This window comes from Eurytemora carolleeae, unplaced genomic scaffold (genome assembly GCF_000591075.1).
Source record: "Eurytemora carolleeae unplaced genomic scaffold, Eaff_2.0 scaffold447, whole genome shotgun sequence".
In the NCBI taxonomy this organism is placed as follows: Eukaryota; Metazoa; Arthropoda; class Copepoda; order Calanoida; family Temoridae; genus Eurytemora; species Eurytemora carolleeae.
This window is the reverse complement of record NW_019396336.1, coordinates 135,402-153,530: the sequence shown is the minus strand read 5'-3', so window position 1 is coordinate 153,530 and position 18,129 is coordinate 135,402. Positions and strand designations below refer to the sequence as shown.

Below are 18,129 nucleotides of genomic sequence, written 5' to 3'. Positions count from 1 at the left end.
TTTTTCTCCTCTCATTTTTAATCTCCAAATTAATTATCCGATCAGGATTAAGGATATCCCATTCTAAAGTTTTCAGCTCAGGACATTCGTTTAAGAAGGTTTAGCAATACAAAATAATTTGTCTTTACTATAAATTTCCAAATATCTATGTACTTTCATAAACGATTCACATTCACAGCTTTAAAGTAACGAGAAAGTTCCAGGCTTATTAGCAAATGTTAAATGATGAATATAACTTCAAACTAAAACTGTGGAGCTCATAGAAAATTTCCACATTGCTTAGATTTTCCCTTAACACGTTGAGAAACTATTGCTTATTGATATTAATATTTCTTCTTCGTTAGGACTTGTGAAATCCATTTTTTGTTTTCTTTTTCCATATTAATTAACGATTTGGTTTCAAGCAAATGTGCAACGTTATGTCGTGTTAGAAAGGTCCTAAAATGAATCCTGAAATCTATCATAGATCTTTAAATATTTTTTGGGTTCGTGTTAAAAATTCCTAAAAATGAATCCTTATCATAGATCTTTAAATATTGTTTTGGGTCAGGTCGGAAAACTGACTCTATGAGGTTCTCTAGTGAACATAGAGCAGCAATCATAACAGAAACTATGAAATTTAAAGCAGACTTCGGAGAAAGACAGAAGGTAAAGGAGTCCGGAATATTACGGTCTTTTTCAACATTTAATTTAAACAAAATTCTATAAATAATTTCATGAAAGCAGCGGCAAATATTTTGACTTTTCATTAAAAAAAAGTAAGTTTTTTTAAGTATTGAAATTTTAATTTAGCAATCTGAAGAAAAGAATTTTAAAATGTTTTAAGAAACAAAACCTTTCGTTGTATAAACTTATTCATTCAGCTATCTATCTAGCTATTTATCTATATATATATTATCTTTGTCACCAAGTTTATCAATGAAAATCTAAAGTTTCTTTGAACATCGGCATCGAGGAACAACGATTGCTTTATCTAATCCAATATGATGTGGGACACCCTGTATGTTTGATAGGAAGTGCTGATGGGGGCTATATGTGTTTATTTTTAGGCACACAAATTCAATGATTTAAAAAGCAAATGTTTAGGTTGCATCGTTTATGGTTATGAAGCACTCCTGGAAAGGAAAGTACAAGCGAATATTTTCTGTTGGATTGAGTGGGATAACAACACATAATCCAAGCAACATGGAGTCTACTAATACATGGTTATATCAGGTCAACCCTTCAACAAAATATCCTCCTTCCTTCTTATTAATTTTATTAATATTAAATTATCTTTATATATTTTAATGATACTTTTAAACGATCCTAGAAAATCATTTCATTAATTCTGTAGTTTAAAACAATAAAATATAATTGTGAGAATCATTTATTAATTTTAAGTTTAATATATTCTGGTAAATACTTGTTGTTTTTGCTTTCGCCCCAGTATATGTTGGCAAAGTACTCACATGTTTTTCAATTATAATTTTTAGGATCTGGGAAAATTCTAGCATCATATTACTACAAAGACATCGACAGCATTAGGGACTGACTAAATAAATCAATCAAATTATTTGATTCTAAATAACTGACGATGGTCAGCCCAGATCGAAATGTATTTCAATAAATGTTAAACAAACACTTACTTTATTTACTCTATGAGTTTTGGATCATAATCAACACCAAATTCAATAAAAAATTGCATAGATTTTATCATGTATTTAATTTTTGGTATTGATTGATTGATTGAAGTGAGGTGACCGACTACCCTGGCGGATTTGTCGTCGTCAAATCAGAGTTTGGTCGAATGCATCTTTTCGCGAGTGAGGCGAGAGATGAGATAATTAGAAAAATACAGGAAAATTTTCATTTTAAATATATTTTTTTATTCTGTAGCTTTTTTTAAGAGATTCTTTTTTAAATGATATTTTATTTGTAGAGTTGCATTTCCCTCATTTATCAATTGTCTAATAAAGAATGAGTGAGATATCTTTTTCTTTCATGTGATTCATCTGTTTCAAGTTTTAACCCTCATTTTCAATTTCTTTCTGAAGTATAATGAAATTGCGAACTATAGGAGGATGCTATTAATTTTACCGGACTTCAAGTTCGGAAAAAAGATCCCATAAAATTTGAAGGATTTGTCGACGGAAAATTTGGTCGATTTCAAGGAAAATAATTGAAATGTTATGATTTTTTTATTGTTTATGAAAACAGTTTAGCTTGCATACCTTTCTATTTTAATGTGCTAAACTAAAAAAAGTAAATTTGTTCCTAAGTATAATTCTTTGTCAGTTTAGGTTCCAAAGAACGTAAATTGATTAATATTTTTAAAATTTCAATTATTTACTTGTAGGAGATGAATATATAACTTCTATATCGGAGTTTACTGTACAAAAACTTTCACAAAGACGGGTCAGTATTTTATCTATCGTCCTTGGTCATAAAAGGAGTGAGTATTTTATCTATATCGTCCTTTGTTCAAAGACGTGTGAGTATTGATTTATATGTTCTTGGTTCAAAGACGAGCTAGTATTTGATCAGTAGTCCTTGATTTAAAGATGGGTGAGTATTTAACCTATCGTCCTCGGTTCAAAGATTTGAAACAACATAAACCTATGTACAGTGTACACTGCATAGGATAAACTGTGTACTTAACCTATGTGCTGTATAAACTACAATACCTAAGTCCAAGATTAACCATGTACTTCTGCACTTTATGACATTTGTATAGGATACACAATGTACTCCATGACCTTATTATTTTATTAACTTTATTTTCTTTATGTTCTATGTACAGGATGAACCTATTCGACGTATCCTGAGTCTAACTGAGAGCACTGTTGTTGAACGGGATCCAGCAACCTACAATGTGATAACTCTAAGGTCAGTTGAGGATAAATAACAAAGAAGACATAAAATGTAATTAGGATAGTTTATTGATTGATTGGTTCATGGGGTTAGGGTTTTTATTTATCGATGGATGGATTGATTGATTGTTTGATCAGGGATTTCTTGATTGACAGATTTAATTTAGACCGTTGTCAATGATAGCTGCGCTTGTCAGACAAAAAGAAAATCCGCAACTTCTCAGTATACAGTACATAGATGGGGAAAACAGGTTGGTGTAAATCTAGAAGTTGCTACTGTCTGGAGGATCCTTTTCAGAATCCATTTCTTTTTACGTTCTTTGTAATTTTCAAAACATATATGAAGAGGACAGATTGTTATACAGAGACTCAGTTTTTTTAACTGAGAAAACAGGTTGATTTAAGTTTTTATTCTTAAACATTTACATATGTATTCAGAGCTGAAAAGTTTAAAATGGTGGATATCGGGGTTAATGCTTAATCCACTCTTTTTCTTAATCTCGAGATTAAATATTGCTAGTTCTCCTCTCATTTTTAATCTCCAAATTAATTATCCGATCAGGATTAAGGATATCCCATTCTAAAGTTTTCAGCTCAGGACATTCGTTTAAGAAGGTTTAGCAATACAAAATAATTTGTACATTGAACAATGTACACTTTAAACAATTTATTATTCACAAGCTGAAATGCCCGGCGTTGCCCGTGGGGGAAAAAATTGAAGAAAAATTAGAATTTGTGAGTGTCCACAAAAAAAATCAGCCCATTCAGTCCAGCTGTTTGGCCGGCCAGAGGGAACATATTTTTAACAATTTATTAATTTTGAATTTTTAATCTTAAAACTTGGATACAGTTTATACAACAAATTCTGATTTGATTTTTCTTCTTAAGTCATCGTCTTTCTCCTTCCTTATTTCTTTTCCTTCTGTTGACTTTCCCTGATTCTGATAATGTTAAAAGAAAATTAAAATTTCTCGAAACCAGTATTTATTGGGACACTCTGCTCCATTGTATTAGTTTAAAATGGAGGTGAAATGGAGGGGGGCGGCGAACGTCTTCCCGCCCTTTTTCCCTATGATTTCTCCATTCGCCAACGGGAAAATTGATAATTAATGGTGTAGAGCTTATCATCAAAGTTCTTATCATTTGTCATGTTCAATTTTTTTTTTCGGTCTTGTTTGTAGGTTTTTTGAAATTATTTTGAGTTCCATGTCTAAATTCTGGTCTTAAAAATGTAGCTGACAACATTTATCCACTAAGAATTCAATTCCAAATGCTGTGTTTGTTTCAAAAATGGTGTAGGAGTTGGACATTTGGATAGGTCATGAAGGGAGGGTATCTAGGGACTCCCATAGCATAGAAAATCCTTACGTTGCTCCGATTTTATAGTGTTTCCCACTTCATGGAATTTAAGGTTTTTTCCCATTGGAGTTGCACCGCATTTACAAAATGGAGATGTGCTGGCTTTGTTGCTCCAGGATGTGGCATTTTCGACAGTAGTCCAGTCTTCATAGTCGACCGAGTATTGCAGCCAGTAGAGTAAAAAAAAAACGACATATTAGTGCATGGTTACCCACCTCTCAGGATTCTTCTTTTTAGGTTTCTATTTTTTTACTCTAATTTTTTTCTTTTAGAGTATATATCTGAATGTCTCGTTTTATTATATAGATTACAAAATGAATACAAGATAAACACAAATATCTAAATAAATTTTTAATTTTTAGATCATACTTATCAACGGACAGAGACAGTTTACTTGCTTCTCTTCTTGACGGAGCTAGAGCTGCCGGTAAATTTTTTATACAGTAATGAATTAACACTAATCTTATAAAAAAAAACTAGCTGGAGGGCCCTGCGTTGCCCGTGGAAATTTTTTTTTTTGAATTATTAAAAAAAAATTTGGAAACATATTAAATCGATTTTTAGTCTATGTCACCCCCAGGCTACCCATGAGTGTCCACAACAAATTTTAGCCCATTCGATCCAGCCATTTGGTCGGCCAGAGGGAACATATATAAGAATGTCTTGTTTATTATTAGATGACGTTTTTATGCTGAAGTTGATTTATCATAATTTAGTCGTCCTTTTATAGTTGACGGCAAATTGATTGATTCTATGACAAATTGATTCTTTGATAGATTGAAGGACTGATGGATTGATAGATTGATTGCTTTAATTAATTGATTGATTGATAGGGAACCCTGATGTGCACGTGCGCATGAGCTGGTATGAGCGCGGAAAGCGCCTTGGCCCCCTTGACCAGCCTATGGGAGAGGAGGTTGAATCCTTTAGTCTGAAATTCTTAACCTCGCAGCCAGTTGGCTGGGACTTTGCCCAGGCTGTTTCAAGGTAAACAAAAGATGGAACTTCGAGCTCTGGAATNTAGTAGGGTTGGGTAGTAGGGTAAACATTTTGGAAGTTAAGTATAAAGATTATTAACTAAAAGAACATTTTATGATAATATTTCTTTGTAGATTTAACGCCAACGTATCCTACAGTGGGCTCCTCCACGCTGTAACCCAGGAGCACCTTTTCGCGGAGAACAAGGAGAAGTTGATCAGCTCCGCAATAAGTAGTCTCATCTCCAAGGAGGGGGACCAGGACTCCATCAGCAGTCCGGAGCTTGAGCAGCAGTTCCACTGCTTAAGAAGGTTGGTAGCCAGCAAGGCAGGGTTTAGCTGCTTCACCTCCCTACCTGGGTTCAGGGAAAAGGTTGGGTGGAAGGTAGCGAAGGCCTTGAAGCGGGGAGATGATGGAATTAGCCACGCTGCTATTGATATGCTCTGTGCTCTTATGGAACCAATGCATCAGGAATGGAGAAGTGAAAATATTTGGTGTACATTTTATTTTCCTTTTTAAGTATTGAAACATATATCACAGAGAAAGTTAATAATATCTGAAAAGAAAAAAATAAACAAAAACTTGGTTTATTTCCAAGCAAAAAAGGATATCCTTTGAGTAACAAGCTTGGATCCCAGTTTAAACCTTGAACAATAATAGTTAAAGTCATATTTTCTAAACATCGCTTCATGTTTTCATTCCTCCATGTTTGTAGGATTACGACTTACGCCAAGAGCAGTTGAATAAATCCAGTTTATTGAGTTCGGAAAAATTCTTGGACGGACTCCTGGACATGTGGACCAACCTGGTGGTGAGGCAGCAGGGCGCCCTGGTGGTGGCTGGAATGCTGGACTTCCTAACCTTCTCCCTCTGCTCCCCCTACAGCGAGACTACCGACGGAAAGCAGTTTGATATGCTCCTGGAGAAAGTTTCAGAACGTGGCAGGTTAAAACTGATTTCGAAAAAAAATAACACGTTTTAAGTTTCCCTCACACAATGTCCTCTCATCTCTCAATTGACTTTTCTTTCAATTGTAATAAAAAAGAGAAACCAACGAATTTACTTAAATATTAAGTTTCAAAGGATGAAGAAATCCGTGAGTCTATTGTGAATGCAATAGAATATTTATATTTATTATACACACAAATTCTGATTTGATTTTTCTTCTTAAGTCATCGTCTTTATCCTTCCTTATTTCTTTTCCTTCTGTTGACTTTCCCTGATTCTGATAATGTTAAAAGAAAATTAAAATTTCTCGAAACCAGTATTTATTGGGACACTCTGCTCCATTGTATTAGTTTAAAATGGAGGTGAAATGGAGGGGGGCGGCGAACGTCTTCCCGCCCTTTTTCCTTAAAAAGAAAGATGTTTCAAAAGTTTTGATATTTTTAATTTCAGAACCTTGTTTCGATTGTTCCAGCATCCATCTTTAACAATAGTGAAGGGCGCAGGACTAATCATGAAAGCTTTAATAGAGGAAGGAGAACAGGAGATAGGGATTAAAATGCAGGGGCTAGCGTTGGCAGAAGGAAATTATATCATTCATTTAATTTTAAATATAAATACTTACTCGAATCCAATGTCAGGAAAATTTTATGATTTCAATCCTTATTCATTTAATTTTTAAGTTTTAACTGTGGCTGAAATATCTGAAATGCGTTAGTTACTTTCCTACTTTTTACAATCAAATTATAAACTTAGTAGTAAAAAAATGTTTCCATTTGAGTAGCGCTGAAATCAATTCTATTAGCTGTATTGAACAACTTTATAAGAACTATGTAAATGTTGTCTCGTTTTATTTGTTGTTCATTTAAAAAAAAAAATAATTCGCGGATTTATTATTTTTTTGTGGATTTAAAAAATTTTACAGTAGGGTAAATATTTTTTAATGCACTTTTGCAAAATTCTGAGCATCTTGGGGTCATGTGATTTGCCAAACAAATTTGGGCCCGATCGTCGTTTTGACGTTTATTGTATACAAACAGACAAGCTAAGCATATATTGCGATGTTATGATATATCTGGTTCAGGTGCTCTGCCACAGCACTTACTCTCAGCTCTTTACACAGAATCTGTTGATGGAAGGTATAAGCACAAGCAATCAATAAATCAAGAATTCAATCAATAAGTGTCAGACATACAAAATATATTTTATCATCCCCTGTAAAAACATACAAATCTATATTAATGAAAGGATCAAATGCACTTTTTTCAGCAGGGGTTTATACTTTATACTGTATATTTTCTTAAAAACATTTTCTCTCCTCCCCCTTATTTGAAAATATTTTTTTTTGTAATGTAGGTTTATCTTTTTAGGGCATCATTCGCTGCATTGGGGAAAAATTAATTTTCGGGTAGAAAGTGTCCAAAAAAATAAAAATTGTTTTTGACGTCAAATTTTCATGAAAAATATACACCCCTGCTATTTTTCCTATTAGGATTAATTCATCTTCTCATCTAGGTTTTTGACGAATCGTCAGCTATCCCGTCACCTGGTTGGGCTATGGACAACTGAGAGTGCTCCTACAATGGAACTACTCAAGAGAATTCTTCCTCCTGGTCTCCTGGTGTACCTAGAGAGTACAGACGAGGTAGTTAAATCCTGTCNGCTCAAAAAAAACCACCCAAAAAACCTACCTGTAAGTGGGCTTTTTTAGTTTTAATGTTTTTTTAATTTGTTTAATTATTGGCTTTGTTCACTCTGCAATAGATTTCTGATGATTTCTTGTTAGATTTGTTATGCCCTTACTTGATTACATATTCTAAAAATCATACTACAACATATGACAATTAACCTATGAAGGTTCCTAAAGACGACGTTGACCGGCTGAATGTTCGGGATAATCTCAAGCTGGCGATGGAAGCTAATCAGAAGGATAGCAACGCTTTACTCTTGGCAGCGGGCAAAGGAAAGATATGCAAATATAGATAAAAAATTTTATTTGTCTAAAAAATTTAGATGTCCTTTAAGGGTTAAACTAAGAAACGATGACAGATTTTATTCATATAATTTTCAGGCTCATTTAGATTTTTTTTTAATATAAATCAAATGAAAGATGGACCTTCCCTTATGATCTTTTTTTTTAATCGTTAATTACTGAATGAGTTTTGATTTTTTTTTTTTTAATTTCTTTTATAAATGTTTCTAATTTGCTTATTTAAAAAATTTTTTTAGTTTCACCCACACCTTGATTTAGCCAAACGATGTAAAAACTAATTCACAGATGTTGACATTGAATATTTATTTTTTTATTTTTACACGATTTTTGCAAATGTTTATAAATGAATTTTGTATCTGTGTAGGGTTAAAAACAGCCAAACAACAAACAATAAAAACTGCTGAGTTTGTTGCAGAAAAAACTTACATTTACACGGACCAGGTAGCCTAACATTTTCCATTTAGTTAACATCAACTCGTGTCTGTTACTCAATACTGAAAGATAATTCATTATGTTAACTCTTGTCTCCGGATATTTAAGATATGTTTTAAGATATGTTTTAAGATAAGCTTTATTATCAGTTATTGACAGAAAGTTTTAAGGACAGCCTTTGATTTTAAAGTTTCAATAGTTTTAGAGTGGAGCTTCGATATTCAATCTAAAGAACTAGAAATTCAGGGCGCTTCGCGCCCTTCTTTCTAGGCTTTTATGGCGCTTCGCGCCCATCTTCTATTTAAACTTTTAACTGTGGCTTTATCTGTGAGCATCTTCTCTTTGTACAGTATAATACAAAAACAAAAAAAGTTTGCGAATTTCATAATATTTTTTCGCGCATTTTCAAAATTTTACAAAAATAAAAAACTTTTAAACACAAATTTTTAAAATTTCAATCATTCATAAACCTTCCCTGGGGTTCCTAGATGTCCCACAAAAAATTTGAGCCCGATCGGTTCAGCCGTTTTGACGTTTATTGGATACAAACAGACAAGCCAAATTTATGTATAGATGATTGTTGGCCGCATTATTAATTTAGTCATTTTTTTTGAGCTTAATTAAATTAATTTCTGGTGAGTAAAAAAATGATACGGTTGTATACTGTATGTATTGTATGTAGTCTACATTTATGTAGTTAATGCCGTACTCTTAACAGTTCGTCTCCATATGTATCAGTCCGGGTACAATCCTTCCGCTATGAATATCAAACAGAATACAGTCCCGTGAACTATCAACGGCACTACCACTTGGCGCGATCTCGTTAGCTATCGGGGTCAATACGGACACTTGCAATCAATTGATCATTTCTCAAACAGGACACGATCCACACGGCTACAATCCCGTGACTTATTTACGCCACAACCTGAACGCGATCTCGTTAGCTATCAGTGTCAATACGCACAATAGCAATCAATTGATCAATGTTTCAAATAGGAAACGATCCACACGTCTACTATCCTGTGAACTATCAACGCCACTACCACTGGGCGCGATCTCGTTTGCTATGTCAACCGGACAAAAGTGATCTATTGATCAAAGCCAACACTCAAGGCACGATTTCAATTCATATGTTTCAACGAAACGAAAATTACATTTAGAATGTAATAAAGTCGCGTTTAATCGGGTTTATAAATGGTTGATTAAATAATTGAGTTTTTCTGGTATTTCTTTTCAAACTTCTCAGATTGTTCAAGTAAGGGTACATGTTGCTTCTTGCTTGGTCTAATGCTTAACTTTGGTACATTCGGCTCAACCGTTGTCAGGGGTGTATTTTTTGGGGTAAATTGTATGAAAAGGATGAAAACCCCAGTCTTTTTACGTGAAATGATTTATTTTTTATTGAATGGTTCATCAAGATTTAGCATAAAAAAGAGAAATAATTTGAAAAATTTTTTCTGTTAAAAAAGTCAGAAAATTTTAAAGAAATGTTCAGAACTTGGATCCATTTTTTCTGGTGCGGAGCCACGATACGGATCCGCATTAGAATTAAATAGATCCTAAGCACTGGTTTTTAGGCCAAAAAGATTGCTGAGAAGCACATGGAGCTTGCTCTCACTCACTGGAGGGAGAGAATGGGGAGTAACTGGCAACCTAGTATTGGCTGGGTCAGAGGTTCAGATCCTGCAACTCAAAGTAATTCAACTGGTTTGTGTCTTCAATGTTTTTATTTATTTAATTTATTTGATTTTTAGTTTGTAGACCTAGACAGTTAAATAGCTAGCTTTGTATACCGTAGCTTGCACAGAGGATGGTAAATGTATCCAGAGTTTTTTTCTCTCTGAAAACATGAAAAATTTAAATTCAAAATTTCCAATTATGTATTTATTTATGGCATCATTATGTAGTTGACGTACATTTCAAAAATGCATGTTCTAACAATTTTTTTCTAATTTTAGACTTTTTTTTGTGAATCATTCTCTTTTTATTATCATGGTAAAGTCCCTTTCCTGAACTGTACTAATGTTCGTTTTTCTATTATTGTTTTCGACAATCTGCATGTACTCCTTAATCTTACTGTACTATATATATATCCTGAACCTGCCCACACTATTGTACTCCTTCTTACTGTACTATATATATATCCTGAACCTGCCCACACTATTGTACTCCTTAATCTTACTGTACTATATATATATCCTGAACCTGCCCACACTATTGTACTCCTTGATCTTACTGTACTATATATATCCTGAACCTGCCCACACTATTGTACTCCTTAATCTTAATGTACATATAGATCCTAAACCTGCCCACACTATCGTACTCCTTGATCTTTGTTGTTTTCATGTACATTTGTATCTGTACTGAACAAATGTACACCTTGATATGTATTGCACTAATGTACACCTTGATCTGTACTGAACTAATGTACTTCTTTATCTGTACTGCACAAATGTACTCCTTACACAGTACTATCCTAATGTACTCCTTTATCTGAACTTAATTAATGTACTACTTGTACTTTAGTGTACATTTGTCTAGTTATAATATAATTTACTCCTTGACCTGTACTGTACTTTGGTCATGTCATAATATGATAATCTTATGAGGAAAAAATGTAATAATGGAAATTCTTAAACGAGATGAACTAATCTTGATTTATTCTTTAACGAAGGCCGCAGGCCTGAGTTAAAGAATGCATCAAGATTAGATCATCGAGTTTAAGAATTCCATTATTACATTTTTATCCTCATAAGATTATTACTATATCATATTTGTGAGGTTCCATGGGCACATACCCAAGAAATTATAGTAAAAGATATTTCTGGTGAAATCCGACTGTTTCAAATTTCATAAGTAAAAATTGGTTCTTAATTTGAAAGTAATGCATGTGGTGCGATTGTTTCCTTAGTTTAGTTTGTTTGTTTATTAATNACTGTACTTTGGTCATGTCATAATATAAATTACTCCTTGACCTGTACTGTACTTTGGTCATGTCATAATATAAATTACTCCTTGACCTGTACTGTACTTTGGTCATGTCATAATATAAATTACTCCTTGACCTGTACTGTACTTTGGTCATGTCATAATATAATTTACTCCTTGACCTGTACTGTACTTTGGTCATGTCATAATATAATTTACTCCTTGACCTGTACTGTACTTTGGTCATGTCATAATATAAATTACTCCTTGACCTGTACTGTACTTTGGTCATGTCATAATATAAATTACTCCTTGACCTGTACTGTACTTTGGTCATGTTATGATATAATGTACTCCTTGACCTATACTGTACTTAATGACTTGTTATAATATAACGTATTCCTTGATCTGAATTGTACTTCTTGACATGTTATTATACAATGTACTCCTTGACCTGTTCTGTACTCCTTGACCTGTTCTGTACTCTTTGACCTGTACTGAACGTTGGTCATGTTAAGATATAATTTACTACTTGACCTGTACTCTACATCTTGACTTGTTATAATGTAACGTACTCCTTGATCTGAATTGTACTTTTTGACATGTTATTATACGATGTACTCCTTGACTGTACTGTACGTAGGTCCTGCTTGGCTATCTAAGAACCAGGAACGTCCTATTGTCCTGAGAAAGAGGAGAGAACATGTGAAGAGTAGTTCTAACTGGTTACTCTTCTACTACATGTTTAACAAGGATCATGCCAAATCTAATCTCATCTGGAATTATAAGGTGCATTTATTATTCAAATTTTGAAATTGTTTGATCTATTTTTTTGGAAAAACTTACCAAATTCTCTGAAAAAAAACAGCTTTTGCCGTCATTTTTCTAAATTTTTACAATTACGAATTTTTTTTTGAATTCAGTGTCTCGAGACAAGTTTTTTGATATATTTTGAAAAAATTTTAGATTGGTCTTGTGAATTTATCTTAACAGAAACCTGATGCGCTGAATGAAACAAAAACAAACAATTTTTTAACTTTTATACAGAAAAACGCGTGCAGAAAAGATCGGAATATTTTTATAAAGAAAGTGCCAAATTTTTCCACCCTTAATTTGATTTGTTAAGACACGAGAGGAGCTAAGAGAAGGTCTGGAGTCAGAAATTGCTGCTTTTAAACAAGCAAGGGAGCTCTGTGGATCAGCTCTTATTTCCTGGAACCATAAAGAATTTAAGGAACAGTTTTTTTAAATCTCCCTTTAATCCCAATGTTAAAATAAAATTTGAGAGAAAACATTAAAATAATTAGTTAATATTAATCTTAATCACACGGCAATTTTTATTTTTCAGTTTCGTTTTTTTAAACTTGTCTTTTAGTTTGTGAGTTATAAAGATAAGCTATTTAAAAAATTTAACATTGAAATTGATTTATTAGAAAAGATTTGTTTTTAACCAGGTGGATTATGTAAGTTTACAGGAAGAGATCAAAATAGGACAATACTTTCTCAGGTTACAACAGTTTACAGGAAGAGATCAAAATAGGACAATACTTTCTCAGGTTACAACAGTTAAATTTACAGATGTTGGAAAATATGACAATACTTCCTCAGGTTACAACAGTTAAATTTACAGATGTTGGAAAATAGGACAATACTTCCTCAGGTTACAACAGTTAAATTTACGGATGTTGGAAAATAGTCTTCTAGTTAATTTTTTCTTCATATCGAATTGAAATCTGTGAAAACCATCAAAAATTAGTTATTTTCAACCATTTCAAAGAAGGTATATATTCTCTTGTGATATTAATTTCCCCACTGCACTGAACTGAATGTTTTTGAAAAATACGGGATTTTTAAAAATATAAACCTTGTCTAAAAAAAGTTAAAACCAATAAGACACAAATAATTTTCTAAATTCCTTTTTATTACTTACGTTAATATTAATATTAATGTGGGCCTAATCGGTCCAGCCGTTATGATGTTTATTTTATCAGAATAGACAATCCAAAACTAAAATTAATTTATGTTAAAGGGACTGTAAACGTTTTGTATTTTTAGATGTCCCAATATGCAAAGATGACTATGTCCGATTTACAACGGTATCCTTGAAACCTTTATCTGATCAATAGTGTAGAAAATAATGTCGTTTAAATCTATGTTTAATAATGCTTAATCTAATAATTCCTTAATCTTGTCCTGCAGTAGCATATGCGCAATTAATTTTTCTAGAGAAACCCCAATTAAAAATAATCGATTTCCAAAATCAGAAACAATGATATCTGATTCATACTTGCGAACAAATCTTTTAATGATACCGTTGTCGATCGGGCATTACCATCTTTGCATGAAGGGTCCCTCGAAATTACGCTAACAGTCCCTTGAATCAAGTTTATTAGATATTATTTTTTAAGTTTGACTGTATTGACTGTATTGTATTGTATTTATTCACCACCTTGCAATGGCAGCAATATTACCCAGGGATTCTAGTTATATTTATTTAGACTGCTGCTAGAAGAGGATACTATGGGTGGTGCAGACTCTATTATAACAAACCCATCAGTTTTCTTTAATGATCTTTATCATAGGTAATTATTTTTAATTTTTGATTTTTGGAAAAAGTAATTTTATACTTCCTCATTATTTTGGGAATCATTGTTAGGTAAGATTTATATTTTCTTGCTAAACCATAAGCAGCGGAAAAACTTGTTAAACTCTGAAAATTCACCTTTCTTCTTCTCGTTAACTTCATAAAACATACAAATTACAATTCATTTGCTAAAATAATAAAAATAAGAATTTGAGAGTTTATATTATTGTATAATTAAGGTTTCTGTTAACACCAAAGATAGACATGAAATGTTTATGCCTGCAAGCTATGGCTATTGTGTATGGTAGACATCATGAGGATATTGGACCCTTCAACGATACCAAATATATTCTTGCAATGTTAGACAGGTAGTTTTCATAGCCTAAACCTATTTCAAAAACTAATTTCTTGTCAAAAAAAATAATTATTTTCCGTCCCAATAGTTCAATTTTTTTCCAAACGTTTCATTTTCTAGCCCTAAGTTTAATTTGGTTCCAAATTTTCAATTTCCAATATTTTCATTCTGACATTTATTTGATATATTTAGAACAGTGGATAGGAATGAACGGGATAGATTAGTCTTCTTTCTCTCCAAGCTTATTCTCAACAGAGAGAATGTTGTCGATGTTCTGAGGTATATTTCAACTTCAGAATCTCAACAGTTTACTTTCTTTGCAGCCTTTAAACTGAGGTTTATTTGCTAGTCTTGAGTCTCAACCCTTACGTTTAATGTTAGACCCGATCTAGTTAGTTATGTAGAATTGTAGACTATATTTTAAGAACAATTAGTCCCAATATATTGTTATTATCTTTAAACCTGCAGTCAAAGTATCATGTCCTGCAGGCTATGTTACGTTAAGCTTCAGGGTAGAGCTCCTGGCCAGTGGCCACTTACCCTTGTCTGCTGGGGTATTCAACATGAAAACTGTCTTTAATATGTTGTTAATAGACTATTGATTTAACATCACACATAGTCACATTCACAGGTTTGATCTTACCTGTAATGATCGGACGCTGCCAGTCTAGATCCAATATAGACCAGGCCAAGTGGAGGAGCTGTTTCATTGTATTTCACCGTACAGTTGTTGTTCTTTGTCTATAGGTTGATTGTTAATAATAATAATAATAGTAGGCGGTCTGAGTTGCCCAAGCTGGGGCTTCCTTCAGATCTCTTCTTATTTAATCTTATTAGAGAGAAATAAAAAAAATTAACTAAGAGTATTGATGACAGAGAAATTACTAGATCCTATAGTTTCTATTATCCAAGGTTTACACCGCCAGGTTTCAAAGATAAAGGGACCAGAAAACTTGAGTTTCAGGCTTGGTTTGGGTTCTTTACACAAATTTATTCGAATATTCATTGATGTTAAAAGTGCTGATATTTCATATATATATATATATTTCTGTATTCTGTATTCTGTATTTTGTAATCTATTTTGGATATAATTTTTAATTTCTTTATTTCAGAACTAACGGATTGAAGATTTTAGTGGATCTAATTACCCTAGGAAAAGATCAATTAATTGGTTGATTGGTTGAATGATTAATTGGATTAGAGATTGGATGCTTTGTTAATTTATTAGAAGGATTGTTGTTTTGTAAGGAATAAAAATAATTATGCGATTTGATTGATTGATTCATTGATTGATTGATTTTATCAGCTCATCTGCACACCTCTCGAGCAGTTGCTCCGACACAAAGCCAAGCTATCGAGTCTGTGGGAATAGGGAGAACAGAATATACAATTCAAAATATTCCGTTTAGTTAAACATTATTTTACTTGTACCTGAAAAAGAAATACCTCAAGTAAAAAATTAAAAATTTGAAAAAAGTTAAAACTTAATACAAAGGTAATATATTTCCAATATTATTTACAAGCAGTGCTATGCAATCTGTAGGAGCTCTATATTTAGGAAAAATCATAATTAAAAACCCGGATGTATTTCCGTATTGAATCCTATTTCTCTACACGGATTCTGATCAGATAATTCAAGTCTAAATAAATATAAATGTTTTCTCTCATACAGAGAAGGGGATGGAAAAGGAATGGTACTACGGGAATGTAGACAAGGAGAGGAATGGGCCTGTTGGCTTTACAGAGATTAAAGATCTCTATAAGGTACATTAACCTAAGAGAAAAATTTATGGATATTTATTGTGTTTAAATGATGAAATGTGCACTATCTTATAGTAGTTTGCTAGTAAAAAAGTCAGCTTGTTTCAGTTTGTATTTTCTTGAGCACTTTCACTGTCTTTGTTATGTCTAGGAAGGAACTGTAACTGCCAAGACTAAAGTGTGGGCCCAGGGAATGGAAGGCTGGAAACTATTGCATCAAGTTCCACAGCTGAAATGGTCCCTAGTAGCTAAAGGAAACAAACATTCTTGTTCACAAGTTTCAGAAACCATTTCGTGTCTTGTCAAATGTTTTTGTTTTAAAGTCTTTTTCTATTAATAATTTTACGTGTTTTGCTCAGTCTTTTAGGAAGTTATTGAACATTGATGTTTTTATGATCATCCCATTTTTAAGAATTTACCTCATCAATTTATACAGTGTTACCCACAAAGGCTGAGACTCCAAGACGATTGTACTAGAATTACAGAATTCATACCGTCAGTTTCCTTTCATTTATGATTTGTTTCTTTTTTAGCTTAATCATTGTCTAAGCCATAAAAAGGTGAAATTTAAGGCAGAATACTTATTTTAACCTCGGAATTGACAAATTTAAAAAGTTTCAGGTCGTCTTTACAGTCTAAGTCTTTGTGGGTAACCCTGTAAGCTTGTTATATTTATTATTGGGCATATTGTTTTATTTATTAACGGGGCCGTCTTGTATAATGCTTCTTTGGTCGTCCTGTGATCTTAAATGTTTGAAGGAACCCCTGTGATGAATGAATCGGAGCTTGCAACTTTAATACTCAAGATCTTGATCCAGATGACTTATTTTTATCCTAGCAGGGACTCAGATGGTGCTATTATAAGACCTTTGCCGACTGTGAAAAGAGTTCTAAGGAATGATGCAACGATTTAGATGTTTTTTTTTATTTTTCCGTTGCAATTATTGCAGATTGTAAAAATTTACTTTATTCCGATTTAGTATATTCACATCGGTCTGGCAGGGTGGATATAGAATGCCCCATAAGTTTTATTTGATTTGGTTTGATTTAATTTGATTTACGTTGATAAGTTGATATAGATTTGGACTTGCATTCTGCATGTTCACATTAAGTGTTTTAGAAATTGTTGAATCTTAAAAGCTGAATATGTGCGCAAAGGTTAACAGTTAAAAAACTTCATAATATATATTTTCTATTTATCTATTTTTTATTTTAAGTTGGATAGAAAAACCTTATTCGCACGAAATGTGTATAGTGTATACTTTATGTTTTTTACCAATAAATCAGCAATGTACAATTAGTTGCTAAAATTGTGTGTTAATAAATAATACACTATTTAGCTCTAATAATGAATAGTTTGTTTTTCAACCATCTAGTTTTGTCTTGGTTTAAATCGTTGTTATGACCTAGTGAGCCAACAACCCTGCCCCACATTGTCCAGATACTTCTAACATTTGATCCTGTTCTCGTAGAACAAGTTTCTATTCTGCTCTTCAGGAAACATATTATTCATTCTTATTAAAGACATATTTCAAGTATTATATAAAAACTCATTCATTTCTAGATTTGTTTATAAATTAACTTATGTTTAATATTCCTAGATGGTGTTGCAATATTTTTTTTAACTGATATATGTAAGATGATCACTCTTTTCTCGTCCCTGCAGTTCATTTTAATTAATTTAATCAACTTATACTTTAGTATATAATAATTTTGATCGTATTAATAATTCTAATCTTGATTTTTGATTTTAATCTTCATCTTTGATTTCTATTTTACAATCAATTCCTTTAATGTCAGTTAATATTAATGTTTGATCTGAATCGTTTTCCTCAATCAAATTTTTATTTAATGTAAGGGTTTAGTTTCATTGAATTCTTATTTTTAAACTCTTATTTTCTATCAAAATATTTAAGTTCACTCTGCCTGTTTTAAAGCT

The 18,129-nt window shown here is 32.5% G+C and overlaps 1 protein-coding gene across 1 annotated transcript in view; it reads left to right on the top strand.

The window, feature by feature from the left end:
* The first annotated feature begins 1,472 nt into the window (after positions 1-1,472).
* LOC111701176 (dnaJ homolog subfamily C member 13) overlaps positions 1,473-18,129 on the top strand; it is a 54,080-nt gene continuing 37,423 nt past the window's right edge. The window contains exons 1-28 of the mRNA XM_023472347.1: positions 1,473-1,527; positions 1,735-1,840; positions 2,060-2,153; positions 2,339-2,397; positions 2,783-2,868; positions 3,020-3,103; positions 4,574-4,638; positions 5,045-5,198; positions 5,324-5,660; positions 5,905-6,134; positions 6,588-6,718; positions 7,219-7,273; positions 7,650-7,779; positions 7,992-8,097; positions 8,492-8,568; positions 10,137-10,254; positions 12,134-12,279; positions 12,617-12,724; positions 12,945-12,997; positions 13,989-14,072; positions 14,314-14,442; positions 14,622-14,708; positions 15,542-15,582; positions 15,736-15,801; positions 16,102-16,193; positions 16,342-16,444; positions 16,950-17,085; positions 17,601-17,687. Coding sequence (XP_023328115.1) covers positions 1,790-1,840; positions 2,060-2,153; positions 2,339-2,397; positions 2,783-2,868; positions 3,020-3,103; positions 4,574-4,638; positions 5,045-5,198; positions 5,324-5,660; positions 5,905-6,134; positions 6,588-6,718; positions 7,219-7,273; positions 7,650-7,779; positions 7,992-8,097; positions 8,492-8,568; positions 10,137-10,254; positions 12,134-12,279; positions 12,617-12,724; positions 12,945-12,997; positions 13,989-14,072; positions 14,314-14,442; positions 14,622-14,708; positions 15,542-15,582; positions 15,736-15,801; positions 16,102-16,193; positions 16,342-16,444; positions 16,950-17,085; positions 17,601-17,687 — 2,909 coding nt within the window. The 5' untranslated portion in view covers positions 1,473-1,527; positions 1,735-1,789. The remainder of the gene's footprint in view (positions 1,528-1,734; positions 1,841-2,059; positions 2,154-2,338; positions 2,398-2,782; positions 2,869-3,019; positions 3,104-4,573; positions 4,639-5,044; positions 5,199-5,323; positions 5,661-5,904; positions 6,135-6,587; positions 6,719-7,218; positions 7,274-7,649; positions 7,780-7,991; positions 8,098-8,491; positions 8,569-10,136; positions 10,255-12,133; positions 12,280-12,616; positions 12,725-12,944; positions 12,998-13,988; positions 14,073-14,313; positions 14,443-14,621; positions 14,709-15,541; positions 15,583-15,735; positions 15,802-16,101; positions 16,194-16,341; positions 16,445-16,949; positions 17,086-17,600; positions 17,688-18,129) is intronic.